At 43.6% G+C, this 20,049-nt stretch overlaps 1 protein-coding gene across 1 annotated transcript; it reads right to left on the bottom strand.

The window, feature by feature from the left end:
- Window positions 1–916: 916 nt before the first annotated feature.
- hnf4a (hepatocyte nuclear factor 4, alpha) lies at window positions 917–12,619 on the bottom strand. The gene is made up of 10 exons (XM_018748943.1): window positions 12,332–12,619; window positions 9,970–10,144; window positions 9,152–9,246; window positions 7,966–8,072; window positions 7,603–7,758; window positions 6,331–6,418; window positions 4,445–4,597; window positions 2,823–3,059; window positions 1,794–1,916; window positions 917–1,371 (listed from the first exon to the last, which is right to left on the bottom strand). Exons 1-10 carry the CDS (start codon window positions 12,444–12,446, stop codon window positions 1,229–1,231), a joined length of 1,392 nt encoding a protein of 463 aa, XP_018604459.1. The 5' UTR covers window positions 12,447–12,619; the 3' UTR covers window positions 917–1,228.
- Window positions 12,620–20,049: the final 7,430 nt, after the last annotated feature.

Here is a 20,049-nt window from a genome sequence, read left to right as displayed (position 1 = left end):
ATTACAACTTTTGCTTTTTAACATGGGGAACACGTTGCAGTTATACAGAGTAGCTGCGAATAAGCAGTTACATTTAGTAAAAACATTGCTATACTCAAAGTTTTTGAATGTGTGTGAGAAGTTGTATCAGCAGTATTATTTCAATTAAGCAATTCGGATTAAGCAAAAAATATATATACTTTGTCTATTTTAAAATGCAAACATATATTCTGTGGAACAGAAAGAAGGAAATTGCAGCAGTGACAGCAAAAAAAAAAAAAAAGTGACAAAATACAGAGGAAATAGAATAATTACGAAATTACATTCAAGGCAGTAATTGTAATAGTGTTGAGAGAAAGACAGAGAAAATATATGATTTATATGATGCTGTTGCACACAAATTACGCATACTTAAAAACGTACTTGTAATACCTACCTTTTCTTACTATGACTTTTCCAGTGTCTATGAGTACTATAAAATCAATAAGCTAGACATTATCTAAAAATACTGTACAATGACATTAACATAAAAACAATGAGCACGATTCTGCTTCGGCTGTAACAATTCTAGATTTGTAAATGATTCAATATCTTAAACCACTGACATTAGTGACATAACTGGTAAATGGACTAACAATATGCCTGGAAATAACTAAGACTGTGTCACATTGCTCATGAATGAGGTCGGGTATATAAATTATTAACAGGTCTCCTTGTATAGAATGTGTAATAATGTACAGTCCTGAGTCATATGCAGAAATGTATATTTTATACATGAGAGTCCTGAATGTGCTGGCAGAAAAGTAGGCATTTCAAAACCTTTTGGCTAACTTGTGTTCTTTCTCCCAGTTTTTAAATCCAAAAAACACTTGAGAAAAGAAGGATCTGACGAATAAAGATAATAACACATTAAAATAGACAGAAGTATGTGGTTGTGTTTTTTTTTTTTTTTAACAACCACATCATGGCTTGCCAATGACATCAATATTAAGCAGAGCTTTGGCAGTTTTTGACAATGAAAACAATGTTGTATAGATACTAAAAAAGAGCAACACTTGTTCACATGTGAAGTCACTTTCTGTACAGCTGCTACAGACCTTTCTTACTGAGCCTTTTTTTCCCCACGCACCTGCAGAGTGTGCCTTTAGCTGGTCAATGTGTGCAGATAGCTCATAACAATGTTTGCATGGCATTAAAAGAAAATGTGGATGTACTGAGTGAAATGTACTGTTTGGCTCCAGGTGGGGTTTCAGATGGCCTCTTGCTTTGTGATGGTGGGCTGGGGGATGGAGCTGGGTTGTTTGGGCACGGTGGCAATGACACCCTGGGCCAGCTTATAATGTTCCGAGCTGGATGCTGCAGGAGGAGATGGGATTGGAGTCTCGGGAGTGGCTGCGAAAAGGCAGGGACATGGGTTACATCGAGAAGATGGAGATGTCGACATTTCCTCCAAGTTATATTTAACAATCAGTCATTACCTGCTAAGGTATTCTGGTTCCGTAACTACACTGCGCAAAAAGTATGGGAGAGGAATCTTAAAACCCGAAGCAGGGTAAATTTTAAATTTCTCAGGGAATTACATACTGTAATGAAAACTAAGGATTTCAAAATAAGCCTGATTATGCTCTCTGAAGCCCACGAAGGATTACTGTGCCAGGGCTTTGTGTGCCTTAAGCAGTTCGACTCTCTGCCACTCCACAGAGAAAATATGATGGGGCTCAGCAGCAGCCACCCGTCATGGGTGAGAATTCTTCAAACGGGGCATCCAGCCCACTGCCCTGTGTGGCCACTGACAGCGTTCCGGAGAAACTCACAGATCTGGCCATTGTGGATGGGAGTTGGCATGTTTCCAGCTATAATGACATTGCTGTTGAGGTGCTCCTGGACCAAATGAGGATGGAGGGTGTGAGGGGCATGGGGCGCTTCATTTGCAGAACCTGGGTTAGGAAGAGACCAACTCAGAATGAACCCATTATTCAGAGTTACAAGAAATTACACCTGGATTACATGGTTTAGAAAAGTAGCTGGTTTAACAGTTTATCTCCATAAACAAAATTTGTTGACTCTTTGATGCATCTTCTGCAAACATGACACATTTGGGGGTACATTAATTTGATCCCAGCAACAGTTCTGAGAGTAACTAGTGTCAGCCTAGTACTCACTATGGACAACACCTACACACCCACATTTAAAGTGTGAACAATACACAGTTCAATTATTATTGCTATTTCCATTCAGATTTTCAAATATTGTCAACAATAACTTAATAAGATAACTTATGGATTTATGAGATAAGATTGACTGTGCTGCAACTGGCCAACAATTAATGACACAGTACAGGTTTCTTAAGATATTAAGGTCATGGGCAAGTTTTATTGACCGCAATATTCATTATCTCTACTATCAAAAGCATGAATAGCAAGTCATCAGTACATCACACGAGCCTCTGACATCATCGTATCACTGTGTGATATGGCAGCACTTTTTTCCCCAACTTTGTTGAAGGCTACTCGAACCTGGCTGTACAGAGACCGTACATACTGGCTGAATGAATACACAGACGATGATGTGACAGGCATTCTAGATGTTGACAAGATCCTTGACCAGCTGTAGGGTATAGGAACCACATCGGGGGAAATCAACAGTATTTTCTAATGGAAGAGTACCAGCAGGTTATATGGTGGTATTGTCAATATTCCAGTGAGAAGGCCAAGATGTCATCCAATAAGGCTTTTGGCAATGCATGGCAGATTCCTATTCTTGCACATACTTTATCTGAACAGACAAAGTTCTGCTTAACTCAAACCCATGTTACTATTCCTGGACTCATGTTGCCACCTCACCTCCCAGCAGCATCTCCTGCAGCAGGTTGTCTATCTTGGCCATTCCGAAGAGCTTGACAAACTGAATCTGCTCGATCATCTGCCAGGTGATGCTCTGTAGCGTAGGCAGCAGCAAGAGAAGTTCGCCGAAGCGGCCCCGGGAGTCGTACTGGCGGTCGTTGATATAGTCTTCCAGGCTGACCTGCACTTGATAGCGCATCCGTTTGATTTTGCTTGGGTCACTAAGACCCTTGGCATCTGGGAGTAGGGGGAAAACGTTCATCAGAACTGACACAGTCACTGGCAGAGCATTCACCCATAGCAAGAAAAATAACTACAGTAGCTCTTCAGCTACCACAGAGGATTTTCAGAGCTAAATCTCTTTAGTATGTCAGCTGTCACACAGCCTATTACTTTGAGTGGGCGGGAGAGGGTAATACTGTGCAAGAGCGGACGTGTCTTGGTAGGCGGGGTAACGTACGGGACTGGAAGCTGCTGGCTGATGTGGGCAAACAGCTCCAGGTGCCACAGGTTATAGTGGTTATTTCATTGCGTCCAGACATGGTGTTATATTCAGAGTGCAAGTGAATCATGTACTTTGTAGAGTTAACTGTTCGAGGATGCTATTGGTGAGGCTTACAAGCGGAAAATGTTAAAGTAGTAATGCAAATCTGGTGGCAGAGGCAAGAAACTGTGGGTGGCAGGCTCATGTGAAACAAGTAGAGGTAGGTGTCAGAGGGTTTATGGCCAAATCAGCTATGTTGTTGTTGGAGGAATTTCGTGTTTGAGGCCGCTCGTTGAGGGTGGCGGTGAAGGACCTGTCTGAGGCTGCTGAGGAGGTGAGTCAGTGATTATGATTGAGAAGAGAACAGGTAGTTGGGGTTGCAGGTCAGACGGAGGTGTGTAGTGGTTGTCGAAAGTATTGGCAGGTAGTTAGTAATGGGAGGCAGCTGTTGGTATGTATAGAAGTGTGGGATGGTATCTGGGATGGTTTGAGTTTGTGGAGTTGCAGTATTTGTTGATGGTGAAGGGCATCTATTATGTATGTGAAAGGGGGCGGGTTTGGGATGCCAGACTGCACTGTTGAGCCTTCCTGAGGTGTTGTGGACCTAATTCAACGAAATACCGATGAAGGGAGGTGCCCACATGACAGCCTCAATGAAATACCCATATTGGTACCCTGTGTGGAAATTAAGCCGTTTGGTTTCGAGTCATGGAGATGTATGAAGGCAATGCCAAATGTCTTTCTCCATGGCTTCATGGTGAAGTCTGTTGTATTGGGTCCTTGTGTACAGTCAATGTAATATGCTCATGGGGTGTAGCATCTTGTCCTGTGTATGTTGAATGTTCCAATAATAGTTTCCTATACTGTGAAGAAATCCATTATACCTGGACCGTTGATTTTGAACTGCTGGGAAATTTCTGATTCTAGGTAGACTAGTACAGATGTGCAAAATAAGATGCTTCAGCTCCATTTGTTATAAATAGATTTTTTGCTAACATAAATAAATTACTTGTACAGTTCAGCCAAAAGGACCTAAACCTGGAGAAACGTGTTGTTGGCACCAATGAAATGAAACAGATTTATATTAATTCAATCTATCATTGGCTGTGCTAAAAGGTGCAGTGCTGCCCATACTTACCTGGATCAAAGAAAACGATGGCCTTCAAGCAGGCGTATTCATTGTCGTCTATCTGGAGATCCTGGAAGGGCAACACCAGCTCATCCAGAATCCTCACAGCCACCCTACTGATCTCCAGCTCAGGGCAGTTACGTGGGATTATGTGATCATTTCCTGAAGGAGTCAAAACACATTTACTGGCTTGTGTTTTTGGGAAAGATATTGTAAGAGATTAGAGACAATGAAGAGGAAAAGCAGAGACGATAAATGTTTAACTAAAATCTCTATTTATTAATAGTTATGTGTACCGCTAGTTTAAAAAGTGAATAAGGATGATTTTTCATTTCTAGAAAAGTTATTTACTTGGATTAATGAATTGTAAAGAGCACACTTACCGTTTACTTCAAATTAAGTAATATTTAATTTACTAACATAAAGCATTTGCCTAAAACTCAACTTGTTTTTTCTTACCATCATGATTTATAACACAAAACAATTTCTAATCATTTTTCCAACCATTCCAAAGCACTGATATCCACAAACGTACTGATAATATTTATTGACACAGCTTACTTGCAGCAGATGGACAACATAACACTTAACAACATATTAATGTCAAGGATCCAACAAGGTGTAGGGCCACCCTTTGCCTTCAGAACAGCTTTAGTCTTTTTGGAATATTGTTATACATGTCCTGAGCTGCAGTAGTGGGTTATTGCACCATTCTTCAAGACGAGAGGCCTCTAGTTCTTTGAGGCATGAAGCAGGTAGAAATCTATTTCATACTCTGTGCTCCAGGACTTCCCATAAAAATTGATGATGAAAATGATATTTATACCTGGTGACTGAGGAAGTGAAGGAAGACTATTGACTTCATTGTGGTGTTCATTATCCTGGAATATGTGAACATCATGGTGGAACAGTGTTTGCACCATAGGGTGCTCCTGGACCTCGAAAATTCCCTCATATTCCTTGTCTGTTATGCGGTCATGCAGACCAGTTATTGGACCTAATGACTCCCACCAGATGCCTGCCTGCTCACACTATTACACCCCCCCCCCCCCCCCATGTTAAACAGCTGGCAACAGACATTGGCTTTCTTCAAACACAAATGAACCCAGATACAGAATATGGGCTGATAAAAGGACCAGATTTTTCTATTACTTCGGGGTCCGGGTTTTGCGTACCTTACACCAGGTTATGTGTGCATACCTTAGATACAAGCGGTTTGTGAACGTCTGCCCTGCCATAAATTCCAGCTTTGTGACACCAACAACGTGCAGTTTGTGTAGAGACCGGGGCACACAGGTTCTGATTCAACTCAATCATAATTTTTGAATCTGTTGCATTGTGGAATTGAGCAGCTATCCTGAGAAGTATCCATACATTTCTGTCGGTGAGTTTCAACTTGCGACCATTGTTCCTCTTTGCTGGCGCAGTTTGTCCACGTTGGCACAACTTGTCTTTATTTTTGAGACTGTTCTCCTTGGCACGTTAAATAATTTTGCAGTTTTTGTGACTGATGCACCTGCAGTTTGGGTTCCAAATATGTGGCCCCTTTGGAACTCTGCTAGCTTTACGCTGCTTTGAAAAACTCCCATCAGACTGCTACTATTCAACTTCTTCAATAGCTCACACACACTGCTAAACCTAAAGTGACTCACCTTTGCAGGTGTGTTTGTAAATGCGAATTACTTCAAAAACGAACTCCTTCAACACTTGGTGTTTCCGTTATTTTGTCCAACCCCTGCAACTAAATGGATTATCTTCTTTCACCACGAAAGTCCAAATTCACAACTGATGCAACAACATATTTTCTTCGAAATGCATTTTTCAAGGTATGCTATTACTTCTGTAGAGATCACATTTTCTTGGCAAAATAACGCACTAAGAATAGAGATTCTTACCTAAAAGCAACAGGTCTTTGTAGAGCATGGATCTCTTGGCAGCCCCGAGAAGGAGATGTTCGCCAGCATGAGCTCTCAGAAGGGCCACCTAAAGGACACACACATACATACAATCTTCCAATGAAACCGTGGTCTTCTTCAGGTCATTAATAAATGGAGCAACAGTGTAACTTGCAGTGTCCACACACTGAATTCAAGCAGGTCTTTGCCCAGTTCCACTTGAGAAATAAATGATGTAAGGTTTTTTAGCAATTTGCACTGCACAAAGACAAACTGGATTTGTGTGTTGTCACACCTACACCCCGCATTTGATTTCATCGTACAACGCTGGAACCAAGCAACTAAAATGCTACAAGTGTTCTCGCAGCGGTTACCCTTGAGTTGTAATCTAAGTTCATTTTGGATTATTAAATGCGTTGCTGTCTTTAAGAGAAACAGTCAAGTTTCTCTAGTTAAAAAGTGAGCAGAGACTTCAGTTCAGCTGCAGAATGTTCCTTTGCTAGACAGGTTTCCTGCAGGTTTCCGTGATTGTTGGAGTGAGGTTGAGAGATGCACAGGGGGAGCGATCATTATGTAAATTGCTTGTCCCGTGGAGCAGTAGACATAATGACACAAGGGAGGAGTTCCCACCACCTCAGGGTCAGAGGGCAGCCAGAGGTCCTTATAACGGGGATGGCTTGTGCGAGTAGATTCACATGGCAGCTCTCCTGTTCGCTCAAAATCTACAAATCAGTTACTAAGCCCTGCTTATAAAGATGTTAATCATTCCAAACTACTTGGGAAACAATATACCAGCTCATCATATTATAACAGGTCACATAAAAACACATTAACCATCCTGGTTCTGGCTATGAGAGGCCAGAATGCTTTTATCCAGCAGTCTCTGTGTCCCAGAGAAGTTCTGCAGAAACCGGAGAAGATCTGCAGAGGCCGGAGAAGATCTGCAGAGAACGGAGAAGTTCTGCAAAGACCGGAGAAGTTCTGCAGACTTTGCTGCAAACACAGGATGGACCCAGGAGCAAGACTCTACGTGACGATGTACAGCGGAGACTCTTTCCAGTGTGCTTTTAAAAGCAGAATCACTGAAAAGAGAGAATTACTGCTGTTTATGTAGATACTGGAACACTTTCATCTTGGAGTTGAAGCTACAACATTTGCCATATTAGTGTTGAAAATGGCTCTCACATAATGTGAATAAATGCAGGATTTTCAAGAGGTCCAGTTTGTAGGAAATGGTCCAATCAGTCCAGTCCTTCTTCCCATCAGTCTCACCTGGTCATCCAGAGGGAGGTCACAGAAAGCAGGGATGTACTTTGCCCACTCCACCAGGACCAGTAGTTGCTGTTTCATTGATTCACACACATCCGTAATAGAGGCCATCTTCTTTGTTCGGATGTCACCATTCAGAATGGGCACAGGAGAGGAGATCTAAAAAAAATTGAGTCATCAGTCAAGTATATTGTTGTAACCACTATTTAATGTTGTATTTGAGTGAAGATATGCTGCAGGTTAAAAATTGAACATTTATTGTTATTATTATTTTTATTATTGTTGTTGTTGTTGGTAATAATAATAATAATAATCATCATCATCATAAATTTACAGAGAATGCTCAGTTTTCACACCATAGGTTACCTGTCGTGACAAAACATCTGCCTGGATGAGTGCGTTGATGGATGGTAAACTGCTGTCTTCGTAACTGGATCTCCTGGTACTGATTCTGTCTCTTTCATTTTGGACAGCTGCACAGAAAGTCAAAACATTTTGCTCGAAATGAGTTTACTCCACTGTTTCGTCAACGCAGTCAGGCAGGAGAGAGGGGGTTGTTTTTAGTTCTTTCCCACTGCAAATGTTTTCTCTTCTATAGAGCCTCAAATTCAGTCTCCAAAGGCCATTTATTGTTAAGGTTTTCAGCCACTGCTTTAGTGAGTTTCCAGTGATAAAACATATCCAAAAATCTCATGCATTTCAGGCTATCCATCACATCGTATACCAGATGATAGTGGCTATTCATCAAACACGCACGCACACACACTGTCTGAAATCGCTTGTCCCAAGCAGGGTCGCGGCAAACCAGAGCCTAACCCGGCAACACAGGGTGTAAGGCTGGAGGGGGCGGGGACACACCCGGGACGGGACGCCAGTCCATCACAAGGCATCCCAAGCGGGACCCGAACCCCAGACCCACTGGAGAGCAGGACCTGGTCAACACCCGCTGCGCCACCACACCCCCCTCTATTCATCAAACAATCCAATTCATATAATTCTACAGAGACTTAAGAACATGTGGTTATCATGAATGTTGCCATATAATTTACATATTCACAAAATGCACCGGCTGAGCTGGAGATATTGCAGAAAGACAGGAAATGAAACCATCGGCTTGACCAGCGGTGTTTGACCCTCCAGCTGTGCGTGCATAGCATTATTCCAATACCATGGTGAAATGCACAGCAACTTTAAAAAAAGCTCTCTCTCCCAAGGCTGTGGTGTTTATCTGTGCTCAGTTACAATGATGCAGAAGTGTTTGATCAGCAGAAGCCAGAGCTGGATGTGAATTCAGTCTCCAGTGAACATTAACCAGTCAGATCCTGTGTGTTGCATCACTGCCCAATGGCTCCTCCAATGAGCTGCTTCTGTGCTCCTGTCCCTCCCACACTAGACTGTGTCTCGCTGACAAACAGTGTGATCCTCAGCCAGCACGGAGAGGTCATTGCTAAACCCACACGCTCTCAACTTCATCTAAACCAGAAGAATTTAATGTATCATTCAGGCCCATGCAGGAACGGTGGAGGAGACAAAGAAAGACGGAGAGATGTACCTTCCTTTTTCATTCCTGCTCGAAAGCACTTCTTCAGCCTGCAGTATCGGCACTGATTCCGCTTGTCTTTGTCCACTATACACTGTCTGTTGAATCTTTAGTGCAAACATTAAGAGAGGGTGTTAGAAATCATGCATGTCTAATAAATGGCATGTTTACTGGTCCTGGAAGGGAAAATGTGAGTGAGAAAAGCAGTAGTCAGTCCTGAAACTGGTCACATTTGTCACTTTAATGTCACTGTTTGCTTTACAAGTTCCCCTTTCAGCAGAGGAACTTGTTTTTGGTTTCCCCCGTTGAGCTATGGCGGATTTACACTGAGGTGTAATCTATCAGAGGGGTACATTGTGCTTTGCTAGTGCTGACAACACCTGTACAACGTGCGTCCTAGGTGTACACCCGTCTGCACGTTATGTCATGTGTATTTCAGTCATCGAAAGACACCGGAAAAGGCATTCACCCTCAAAACATAGGCAGCAAACTGATTCGATTTATCCGAAAGTAACCTTAACACTAAGGGTCCTTGTGTACAGCCGTTGTAATATATGCATGGGATGTAACATCTTGTCCTGTGTATCTTGAATGAATATATATTTGTGAATGGCCCTGACTGGTCCGACAACCGTCAGCTGGTTACAAAGCTCCGTCCTTAAGCGCTACGATCTCCATCAACCAGAGGAGGGAAGCTTCGGGAAGTTTGGCTGTGATCGTAAGAGCGCGGTAGGGTCCCTTGGAAACCTCCGTGCCTGTAGACCTACAAGTGAGCTGCTCTAATGAGTGTTGCCCTCATTGTGGTCTGCTGGGCCTGTGCTGCACTGTACCTGCACGAGTACATGTGGTTCTTACGGACGCTGCGGCGGAAGAAACCCTTGCAGCCATCGCAGCTGGAGGCGCCGTAGTGCTTTCCAGTGGCCCGGTCACCGCAGATGGCGCAGAGAGTGCCCGCTCCCAGCTGGTGGGCAGCATTCATGCTGGCGTTTTCTGCTGGTGAGGAGTCTGGAATGAGAGCATAAGGTGGGCATGCGTGAAACACTCCAAGGGATGAAGGTTGTCAAGGCCTCACAGTTGCTTCTCTTGAATGGTAGAAATAGCAAAGTGAAACAGCTAAAGCGAAAAAATAAAGTAATAAACTGTCATTGTCTTAATTGCGACACTTTAAAAGCTGCTATGAAATCCCGCTGAAAAACCTGGCTAAACTTTGCATCATATTCACTAAATGAAAGATTTACAAAGTGTTTTCAATGCAAAGATTCACTTTTTTTTTAACCTTTTTTCTTTCGGGGGCTTTTTTTTAACACCTGTAATTGGAGACGTGCAGAAAAGCACTGCTGTAATAATGCACTCATTTTATCTCTAGTTCCAAGAGGCTGGAGGGAGAGGAAATGTTAGAAGATGCTAATCAACCCTTAGATCATACTCTAAAATATTTTGAAGCCTGCCATAAACATTTAATATTAAACAACATCTGCTGTCTAGTTCCAAGGTGATTTTTTTTAAAGGAGCCCTGAGTCTGAACATGTCACAATCAGCCAGAATGTGGCCTTCAAGCCATGTTCAATGAACTTCTGATGTTAATATCATTTGGTTTTGATTTTGTGTCCACCTACTAGCAGTCTAAAGCTGCTGGCCAGCATCTGCGACAGTTATTTATACTGGAATGTTAATAGCTCTAAGAAACACTTACAAGAAACATGGTAATTTGTGGTAGATTGTTTTTTAATACCATTCAACGTAAGAGATCACTGCAAAGCATTTTTTCTTTTTCTAAACAAAGCCCTGTGTTCTAAAAACATGTGTTGCTTAGAGGACTACTACTTGGGACACCGCTATCATTACGTGAACGTCGCCGAACATTGCTTTTCCGTTAACAAGTGGTGTTTGAATGACGTCCACCCATGAGATGTGGAGGAAAGGTCACATGGAGCTGAAACACTTTTGAGAGATAACATGCACAAATTTCCAATATTTATATCGAAATGAGTCATATGTGCAAGAATTTGTATTAGTGGACAATGAAATACTGTCGCATTCTGTTGTATTCCGTGAAATACTGTCATATTAAATTGTGCTGATTTTTCCATTTAAACGAGTTCTTACTTATTAAACGTTCAAGAACGAGAAAACAAATGGAGATTTAACATTATTTTAGATTTTTGGAGAACCTGACCGGGTTTTGCCTTGTTTGGTCGAGTGACAAGGAGAATTACCCAGACCAGTGCATTATGACAGCGAAGCTCAGTACTGTATTCAGAGCACAGTATTTCCACATGATCTGAACAGTCATCGGTGCTTCTGAACAATACCTACAACCAGAAAAATTTTGTCTCTTATTGCGAAGTAACAGGAAGAATCACTATCGTTATTCAGTAAGTCCTACAGATGGTGGGCCCTTCTTTTGAAACAGTGACAATGGCAACATGATTTCATTAATACCAAACTAATTGCATCAAAGCTAGAATCCCAGCTGCATATTTAGCATGGAGCCTTCTGGTTATCTGAGAGCGTGATTAAAAAGCAAACCCCCAAATCTGTGGCAAGATACAGACCATCGAAACACTTCAACAATGCTCGAGCAAATCTGTTTGCGCCTTCAAAGACAATCAGTTGAGACTGTTTTCTCTCATCGACACGTGTGAATAAATTCATCAGTGGACCTGCTCTCCACATTTTCTTAACCTTAATGATTTATCCTTATTATACATTGACTACGGACAATAAAAATTGCAGTTACGACATACAAAAGTAACCGACAGAAATGTTTTGACACCAAAAAAGTCATTTGGAAAGCCAATCATTAGTGTCCTCTCGTGAAACTTATTAACTATCCCATGTCCCCACGCCATTGAATAAGTCAATTCAAAAATATATAACCTCAGGCTCGCTACAAAATATGTAACCTTGAGCACACTCGGTGCATCTTGGTCAATAACTTCACAAGTGTACTACCGTTTGAAGATATGTCACTAGACTCCTCAAGGGAATGACAGGATTCAACGATAACAGTCGTGCAAATTGACCATAATCCGATGCCGCAAAGCCATTCGCTGTCCCTGGCAGTGGACTACGTCAGTGTGAGCTCTCTGGGATGTCAACGACAAAACGGCCGCTACGTTCACGCAACGCAGCGGCGACTTCGAAGGAACGGCGGTACCCTCTCAAACGGTGCTGCGCGAAACAACTCACCCGTGCCCATTGAGAGCACCTGCATGTTTTCGAACTCCAGGGTGGTGTAGGCTGGGTCCAGGGCCTCGGTGTAGTCTGCCATGTCCATGTCGACCAGTACTTTGGACAGACGCATTCTCAGCCGCCACACTCCAGGGGAAAAGACTTGTCTGTGTTTCCGAATGCACCCCCCCTTCCGCCAATGGCACCGCCCCAGTTAACACCTCCAGGGGTGCGGTCAGGATGATCTCCTCCAGCGGCAGAGGAGCCAGAGGGAAGCTGCAGGTTGACTGACAGAGCAGGCCTCCTCCCAGGCCTGTAGCCCACAGAGAGGCAGGTTAATTTTAGCCAGCCATCCAGTGGAGAACCACGATGGTTTCACTGAGGGATTTACTCCTGGGATCTCTTTCAGTCTATGTCTCTCAACGCTTGTTCCACAATTCCATCGTAAGAGCCATAAAACTCCACACACCTGCCCAGTTGGTAGGTTGGATCAAATTTTACTGGTTTTCGCAGGTTTTGGCCATTTGGATGTTGCTGTGAAGACTGTGTGCCCACCAAAGCAGCAGGTAGCGTAGCGGTGAAGGACACCATCATGTACCCAGGTGGTTGTCCTATTTTAGTGCCCATAAGCAATTCAGTTACGATGAATTGCTCCAGTAAAAATATCAGCTCCAAAAATGGGTACGTCTGAATGTCGGCTGCAATAAAAGTGGGTTTCGGCTGCATATTGCCACAAATTGACCAGGACGCTTCTACGACACAACAATACATGGAGGCTAACTAGAACTATTTGATGATCCTTTTCAAGAGTGACCTATAAAACAGACAAGACTTCAGCTCATCTAAAAATCTGTGAACTGGATGCAGGCCCAAGAACCCCTCCCATGGGCAGTGTAATTTCAGGGCATTTGGGTTAACACTAGTTTTAGGAACAACTGAAATAAATATTTTCAAAAGACTTTCTGCAAAGGAATCAATGCTTTTATGTAAATAGGCTTATTGTTCTCCCAGGCGCCACACATCTTGGTCCAGTCATACAAGAATAAGTCAGCTCAAAGACTAAAGCCCCAGACTGGAGCTGGAGCCCATTTGAGGAATGGAAGACTTTCAGGGGTATGGAGCTCCCCAGTTCCCACTCAGGGTCAAACCAACAGCCAAAGGATTCAGGCACTATGAGAGGCCTTCATCAAGTCCCCACAGGAGTTCACTAGTCGCAGAAGAGGTTCGCGGTGGCCGAGAAACAGCAGTAGAGAGCGGTGTCGTTCCAACGCAGCCAAGCTAAAGTTCTCCACACCACACCATTCTATTGTGAGCTGGAAAAAGAGTTCCAGGTAGTATGGTGTGTAATGTACACACAGTCCTCTCTGGAAAGGAAGACCTTGGTCTACTCCACAATGACTTTAACTGGACATTTTGCGCAGTTTCTATTGCTTCTCTGTGTTATAAAGCAACATATTTCATCTGGAGTGAAATGAGACCTGAGATGTTTCATTCAGCTCCTTGGCACACATAGTTCCAGAAGTTAAAGAGTAGTGTGGGCCTGTTACACAAAGTACCATCCTAACTGCGCAAAGGAAGATGGCATGGCAAACACCAGACTTTTATTTGAAGAAGGGAAAGTGACTGTACAAAGCATTGGGTCAATGATCTTTGGGACACAAGAGCAGAGTGGTGAATTTCATCACAGCTAATACACGAGACCTGTCTCCAGCTCAGAGATGGAAATGGCCTCTATTTCTGCAGTTTTGGTTCAGGAATTGCTGAAGATGATCCTCATGCACTCCTCTTGTGATGTTGTCTAACACCCTGTCTAGAAACCACTACCAAAGTCAAAACACAGTCAGGGCCCCATCCCATGAAACAACTCACTTAACCCTACCAACCCTAACCATCCCGTCATGTTTTATATTGTGTCCATCAGGGGTAGTGTTCTCCAGCCCTAACCCTACCAAACTGCAGCGTGCCCATATTGTGCAGCTTTCTGTAAAATCTCACGTGTGCGTTACCCTACAAATTTGTTAGCACATGTGTATTGTGCTTAAAGGCACCTTGGACAAAGGCATTAGCTAAATGAAAAATCGTAATAAAGCTGCTATCCAGGCTACTATAGTTCATTCGGAATGGTCATTGCTTAAATTCAAATTGTTTTTAAAAGTCCCTGCAGTACATTTGTGCTGTTGAATGCTCATACTAGGTGTTGAGGGTAGTCTAGGTGTTGAAGGCTCTTCACTCCATCAGTCCTCAGAGCTGCTCTCATCTGATATATTCTGCCATTGCGCTCTTCCCCGCAGCTTTTTCCCACTTTTCTTTCTGAGAACAGTTCCCTGCTTGAACACACAGCTTTACACAATGCATGTCTCCTGAGGGACTGGACTGTTCAGTGAGATAGCCAAGGAGGTGTCGCCGAGGAACACAGCTTCACACACCAACTCGCTGGAAATATGTACTAGGCAAACAGAAGGCCTTCTGAAAAGTGGCCATGAAACAATGACAAATCAATGAGGTGCAGACAAAAGAGTTCCAGTTTCCAGAGCACGTACGAATTCAGAGCACGGTCCCATGCACAGATTCCAAATTCACTTGTTGCAGAGAGTCACTAGTGACTGTTGCTATCAGTCTTAAGTGTCCAGGAAAGCAGTGCAAAGGAATGACTCAACTGCCTGAAGTATATCTTATCTGCACGCCCATTAAATTCTTTATCTCGGCACAAATCTCCATGTTTCTGTGAACTCCTCACGACAGCAATATACAACCCAATAAAACATAATCTACAAGGTGAAGTCTTTCTTTCCTGCATGCAGTGCCAAGCTGTGAGACCCAAGGAACCGCTTTCGCATTTTACTGGGGCCTCAAGCTGTTCGCTCAGTGCCTTCACATAAACACAGGCACAACGCAGTTCTGACAGCTCCTTTCTTCTATCGTCCAGTCTGAATATGGAACCAAACGTCCCACTTCATTCCCAGCACCGGGCCAAACAGTCCTCCTTTGTGCCTCCCTAGAGAGATTGCTGGAAAAACGCCGTGAACTGGTGAACGTCTGCGTCACAAAACATCCACCGGTGGCAAACATGACCATACCTTCCTAAATTTTTGGTTCCATCTTTCCTTTGAGTTTGTTCTGACAGTCACGTCCATGAGTAGTGCTCTGCCAACACTGAACTGGGCACCTTTCTTTATTCTGCCAGTTCATCATAATTACAGAGGAAATCTTTTCAGCAAAATATGTAATATCTCTCTGGGCAGCTCTAGTCAAGCACACCACTGCAGCCTGGAGCCCAGAGATGGGACTTAGGAGTAGATATGGAGGCTTGGAGATCAGAGCCAGGTTGCCTGGACGTCCTCACCTTCATCATCCTCTCCGGGATCAAGTGACTATAAACCAGGTCCTGTCTTACAATCAGTCATCCAAACCGCCTGGGGCTAAAAGTCAACAGCAAAGTGCTCTGGAGACTGATGTAACGCCACTGCTTTTTTCCCCTTTGAAACTTCAAACTCCAGTTTGTGAACAAAGTCCTGTCTTTCTTGTGAATAGGAATCTCCGACCACTGACCAAACTCCATTCGAAAGAGCTGCCTATTTGTACCTTCTCCCGAAAGATAACTTTTCATTTCAGAGGTGCGATCTCTTTGGGTGGAGGCACCACTGGTGAAGGAGAGTTAACTGGCAAGTGGAAGCGGGGGGCCTGCGGGAGACCACCTGTGTGGAATACGAGGATACGGCACACTTGACTGAAAGGAACACTGGCGCAGAGGACGAGTGTTGCTTTTATGGTGTGTATGAGTGTCGATAAGAGCCACAAAGACATGGAGCCAATATGCTTGCAGCAGCAAATTTGAGAGCAGTCAAGAAAGCGGCGGTAAGAAGCCCAGCCGTGTGAGATGGTGGAGATACGTGAGTATCATGTCCTGGTGAAGACCTTGTCAACTGATTGCTGATTGCGGTGCGTAGTCTATGCACAGGCCTTTGCCTGACTGTCGAATCAACTTTGGGTCATTTTACCAGTACTTTCACCGCATCTTTGTAAATGTCACTTTACCAGACACACAGAGATCGAAAACTGTTATTGTCGTTCAGCTTTTCTTTCTCGGTCGAGTTTTCGGTCAATGAGGGAAGGAAGGAGTTTCTCTTGTAACAGCAGATAGATCATCCTGATTATGTGAGGTTGAGCTTTAGCGGAGGTTTCTCCTCACCGCCCTTGTCCCCCCCAAACTACGTTACAAAAAAATGCAGCTTCATCAAAAGCCATAGGTCGGCGGTGCGAGAAGGCGTCGCTGCTCTCGCTTGTGCACAACATCCTCAAAGCTGCTTCTTCATGGGAGCTTTGACAGACCCTCTTTTGGAGAGCGTCTTCAACTTCTCACCATTTAAATGTGATCGTTTGATGCATCGCAGCTCGAAAGCAGAGGACTGGCATCACGGAGCATTTACTCTGGGAGGCCAAATACCCATTTTGCGCAAAGGTATTTCAGTGACCCAAGGTCACATAACCTTATGTGTGTCGTTGGCGGACTTTGCGGTACATTAAGATATTCATACAAAGAAAAGATGAATTTTTTAATGCTTTTAGGTCTGCAAATACGGAAGAAGACCATCTATGAAGTGGCTCAAAAAATGTGATCCGTGACAGCCTGACGCTGAAAAAGTGAAAAAAAATATCCCCCTCAGCTGAGATGTGTCACAGTACAATTTCAGCGTACTGTGTTGTTACAAAGGAGAATTACGGCAGTGTTTAAATTCAGTCTTTTCCGTGTCAGTGTTCAGCTAACTAGACGTACTAATTTAGCTGATGCTTTTCTCCAAAGAAACTGAATTATGCATTCATTTATACTGCTGGATGTTTTTACTGGAGCAATGTAGACTAAGCACTTTGCTTAAGGGACCTACAGCTAGAGGTGGGATTCAAACCTGCAACTTTTGGGTTAAAAGCCAATAGCTCCAACCACTACACTAGCAGGTGGCCCTACCTGAGCACCACAGAAGCGGCAAGAGAGTGACGGAAAAGCAAGTAAAGAGACAAGGCAGCAGGAACGGTGCTATCGGCGCTCTTTCTCCCACTGACTGCTTTCGAAACCCAAGGCCCTCACCGAGGGAGCGCTGATAAAGTGCTGGAAACGTGCGTCCGGATCTCAGCTTTGGGGGTGTCGGCAGAGGGACGTGAGGCAGCAGTGAATGGTAGAAACTCAGAAAACAAGACCCTGCTTCTTCATAAAGATTAACTAAAAAAGTTATCTATGAAGCTCTGATTGCCCTCTTCCATTTCACTATTTGGTCTCCAGCTAATCATAAACCCGCAGGGCCTAATATTGCACAGCCTCTATAAAATATTTCTTTTTAACTACAACATCATTGGGCAATAAACTCTTTGGCAAATAAAGAGTGGAAATACGTGGTCTGCTCATCTTTCTCCCTCTATCGCTCTTTCACTTAAGCGAGACAAATGTGTCTTTGGGGAAAAAGAAAAGAAAAAAAAGCCAGATTCACACATTTTAAATTTTCTATCGGGTCTTTTATGGTCTGAACAAATATGAAAATCAACGAGCGACTCATATAAACGACAAACCGTTTCTCCTGTGAACCAGAATTGCTGTATTTCTAAAGAAAGTCCTGTTTCTAGATAAAACATGTAAAACTACAGCTGTGCTTTGCCAGTATCAGGTACTTGTGACTCTGGGAATGAGCCAGAAATACTCCATCCATGCAGTATGTGCTAAGTTTTCATATGGATGCATAAAGATATAGCATCATGTGAAATAGCTATTTCACATAATGTGGCCCACAAGAAGTATCTCACACTCTCACTGCCTGAAACCACTTATCCCGAACAGGGTCAAGGCAAACCGGAGCCTAACCCAGCAACACAGGGCACAAGGCTGGAAGGGGAGGTGACACACCCCGGACGGGACGCCAGTCCATCTCAAAGCACCCTAAGCGGGTCTCGAACCCTAAACCCACCAGTGAGTGGGACCCAGCCAAACTCGCTGCACCACTGCAACACAAACGCAATAAGAGAACAATTTTTGAATTTCAACATTTACAGTTCCGTACGTCACTTGCTATGATTTTCACACGTGCGGCCCGCACAACCAGTCCACATCACAGATCGTGGCCTTTGGCCAAAAAAAAAGGGTTAGGATGCCCCGGTGTCATTCGTAGCGATGTGGCCAAGAGCAGCAATAAAAACGAAAACTGAAGCCACAGAACCGTCCCTGTCGTCGACCGGCGGGGCTCTCTTTGTTCCCCAGACTGCTGCTGCACCTCTTTCACATCCCCAAAGTTTAATCTCACGTTCTTATTTTTAACAAACGATTTGCACCAAATATGCAATCTGCCACGTTATCGTTCCTGAACTCATAAAAACCCAAGTAGCCTTCTGTACACTAAATAAGTAAACAATTGCATCAATAAACATTTAGACCAATGCTTTTCGTAAATCAATCACGACGTCTGATAACGGCCCTGCAATGATTAACTCGTGTTTTGCTGAGAGTTCACTTTGACGGCCTGCCTGCCTCGTACCCGCTGCCTCCAGCGAGCTGCTCTCCCCGCTTATCTTCCCCTCGTACCCCAGGCCTGACGCTCGGGCCGTCGATGCGCATTGCTCCATCGGGACGGAGACACGGGACAGCTTGGAAAAACACAGCGAATGCGTCTGATTCACAGGCCTTCGCTGCCACGATCCATCCAATTCCCAAGACAGCCCACCGCAAACACACGGACGCAGATGAACCAATGTTACCGTTCCCCAGAAAGGCAGCGAGGTGATCAGTCACCTGCTAGGCCACAGGTTCGAGTGGATCGAGAGGCACGGTTGGAGGAGGAGAAAGCAAACAAATTCCAGGCCAAATATCGGGATTGTTACCAGTTAAAACCAGTGTTTTACTAGAGGTTAAAACCCATTATTGACTCTAATCTGAAGTGTGGCTCTTAACCGCTGTCTGGCACAATTCCAGCAGGAAATACCTCAACATTTTAGGAAATACCTGAAATATGATTTCGCCGCACTCCTATTTATCTGCCGCCCCCTCACCCTGTGACGGAAACCTTTGTAACAAGCACTCGGAAAATAAATTCATGAAATTATGAAGTTTTATCAATAAGTTCTACAAATTTGAAAAAGCTTTGTTTACAATAAAACTTGGCCAGAAAAAAACTTCTTAAGAAATCAATGGATTTTTAAAGAGTGATTTTTATATTAAAAAAAAAAAATAATAATAATAATAATAAACCCTCTCACTATTACAAAAAGTCAGAGGTCTACAGCAAACTGGCACTTTTTCAAATATATATAAGATTCTGGGATGAGAGCAATTTTAATGGCGCTTTTCACATGGCTGCCAGGAAGAGCGCTGTCAATGGAAAGATACCCGGATTGAAATAGTAGGAAACAGCGCCACCTTGTGGTCATTCTGTGCAAAACAGCAAACGGACTTGCAGTAAATTAAATGTCAAGTTATATAAGGGGAAAAATGTATAAGTCCGCACAGATTACCTTGAATGAGGGAGGAGTAGAGCAAAAGAGGAAATTTCTCTCAAAACCCTTCCGTAATGTATAAACATTGTGGTTTTTTCAGGTCAGTGAGTCTCGACTGAGGTGCACAGAGTGCCAGGAGCACTCGCCTCGGGACATGAAGGTGCCTCTTAGCTCTGCTGAATAAATGTACTTTTTTCCATGGAGCCACTGCCCTCCTTCCTGGCACCCAGCTCAGCATTTTCACTCTCTTACTTCTGTTAAACTCT

This window comes from Scleropages formosus, chromosome 19 (genome assembly GCF_900964775.1).
Source record: "Scleropages formosus chromosome 19, fSclFor1.1, whole genome shotgun sequence".
NCBI classification, from domain to species: domain Eukaryota; kingdom Metazoa; phylum Chordata; class Actinopteri; order Osteoglossiformes; family Osteoglossidae; genus Scleropages; species Scleropages formosus.
Note: the sequence above shows the minus strand (reverse complement) of the source record. Positions and strands in the feature narration are given on the sequence as shown.

Excerpts from the sequence above, each read along its gene's own strand:
- hnf4a (XM_018748943.1), bottom strand. The coding sequence starts at position 12,446 with ATGCGTCTGTCCAAAGTACTGGTCGACATGGACATGGCAGACTACACC. Across the intron at positions 10,145-12,331 it reads GGTGCTCTCAATGGGCACGG|ACTCCTCACCAGCAGAAAAC; the intron begins GTGAGTTGTTTC and ends CTCTCATTCCAG. Across the intron at positions 6,419-7,602 it reads ACCTCCCTCTGGATGACCAG|GTGGCCCTTCTGAGAGCTCA; the intron begins GTGAGACTGATG and ends TGTGTCCTTTAG.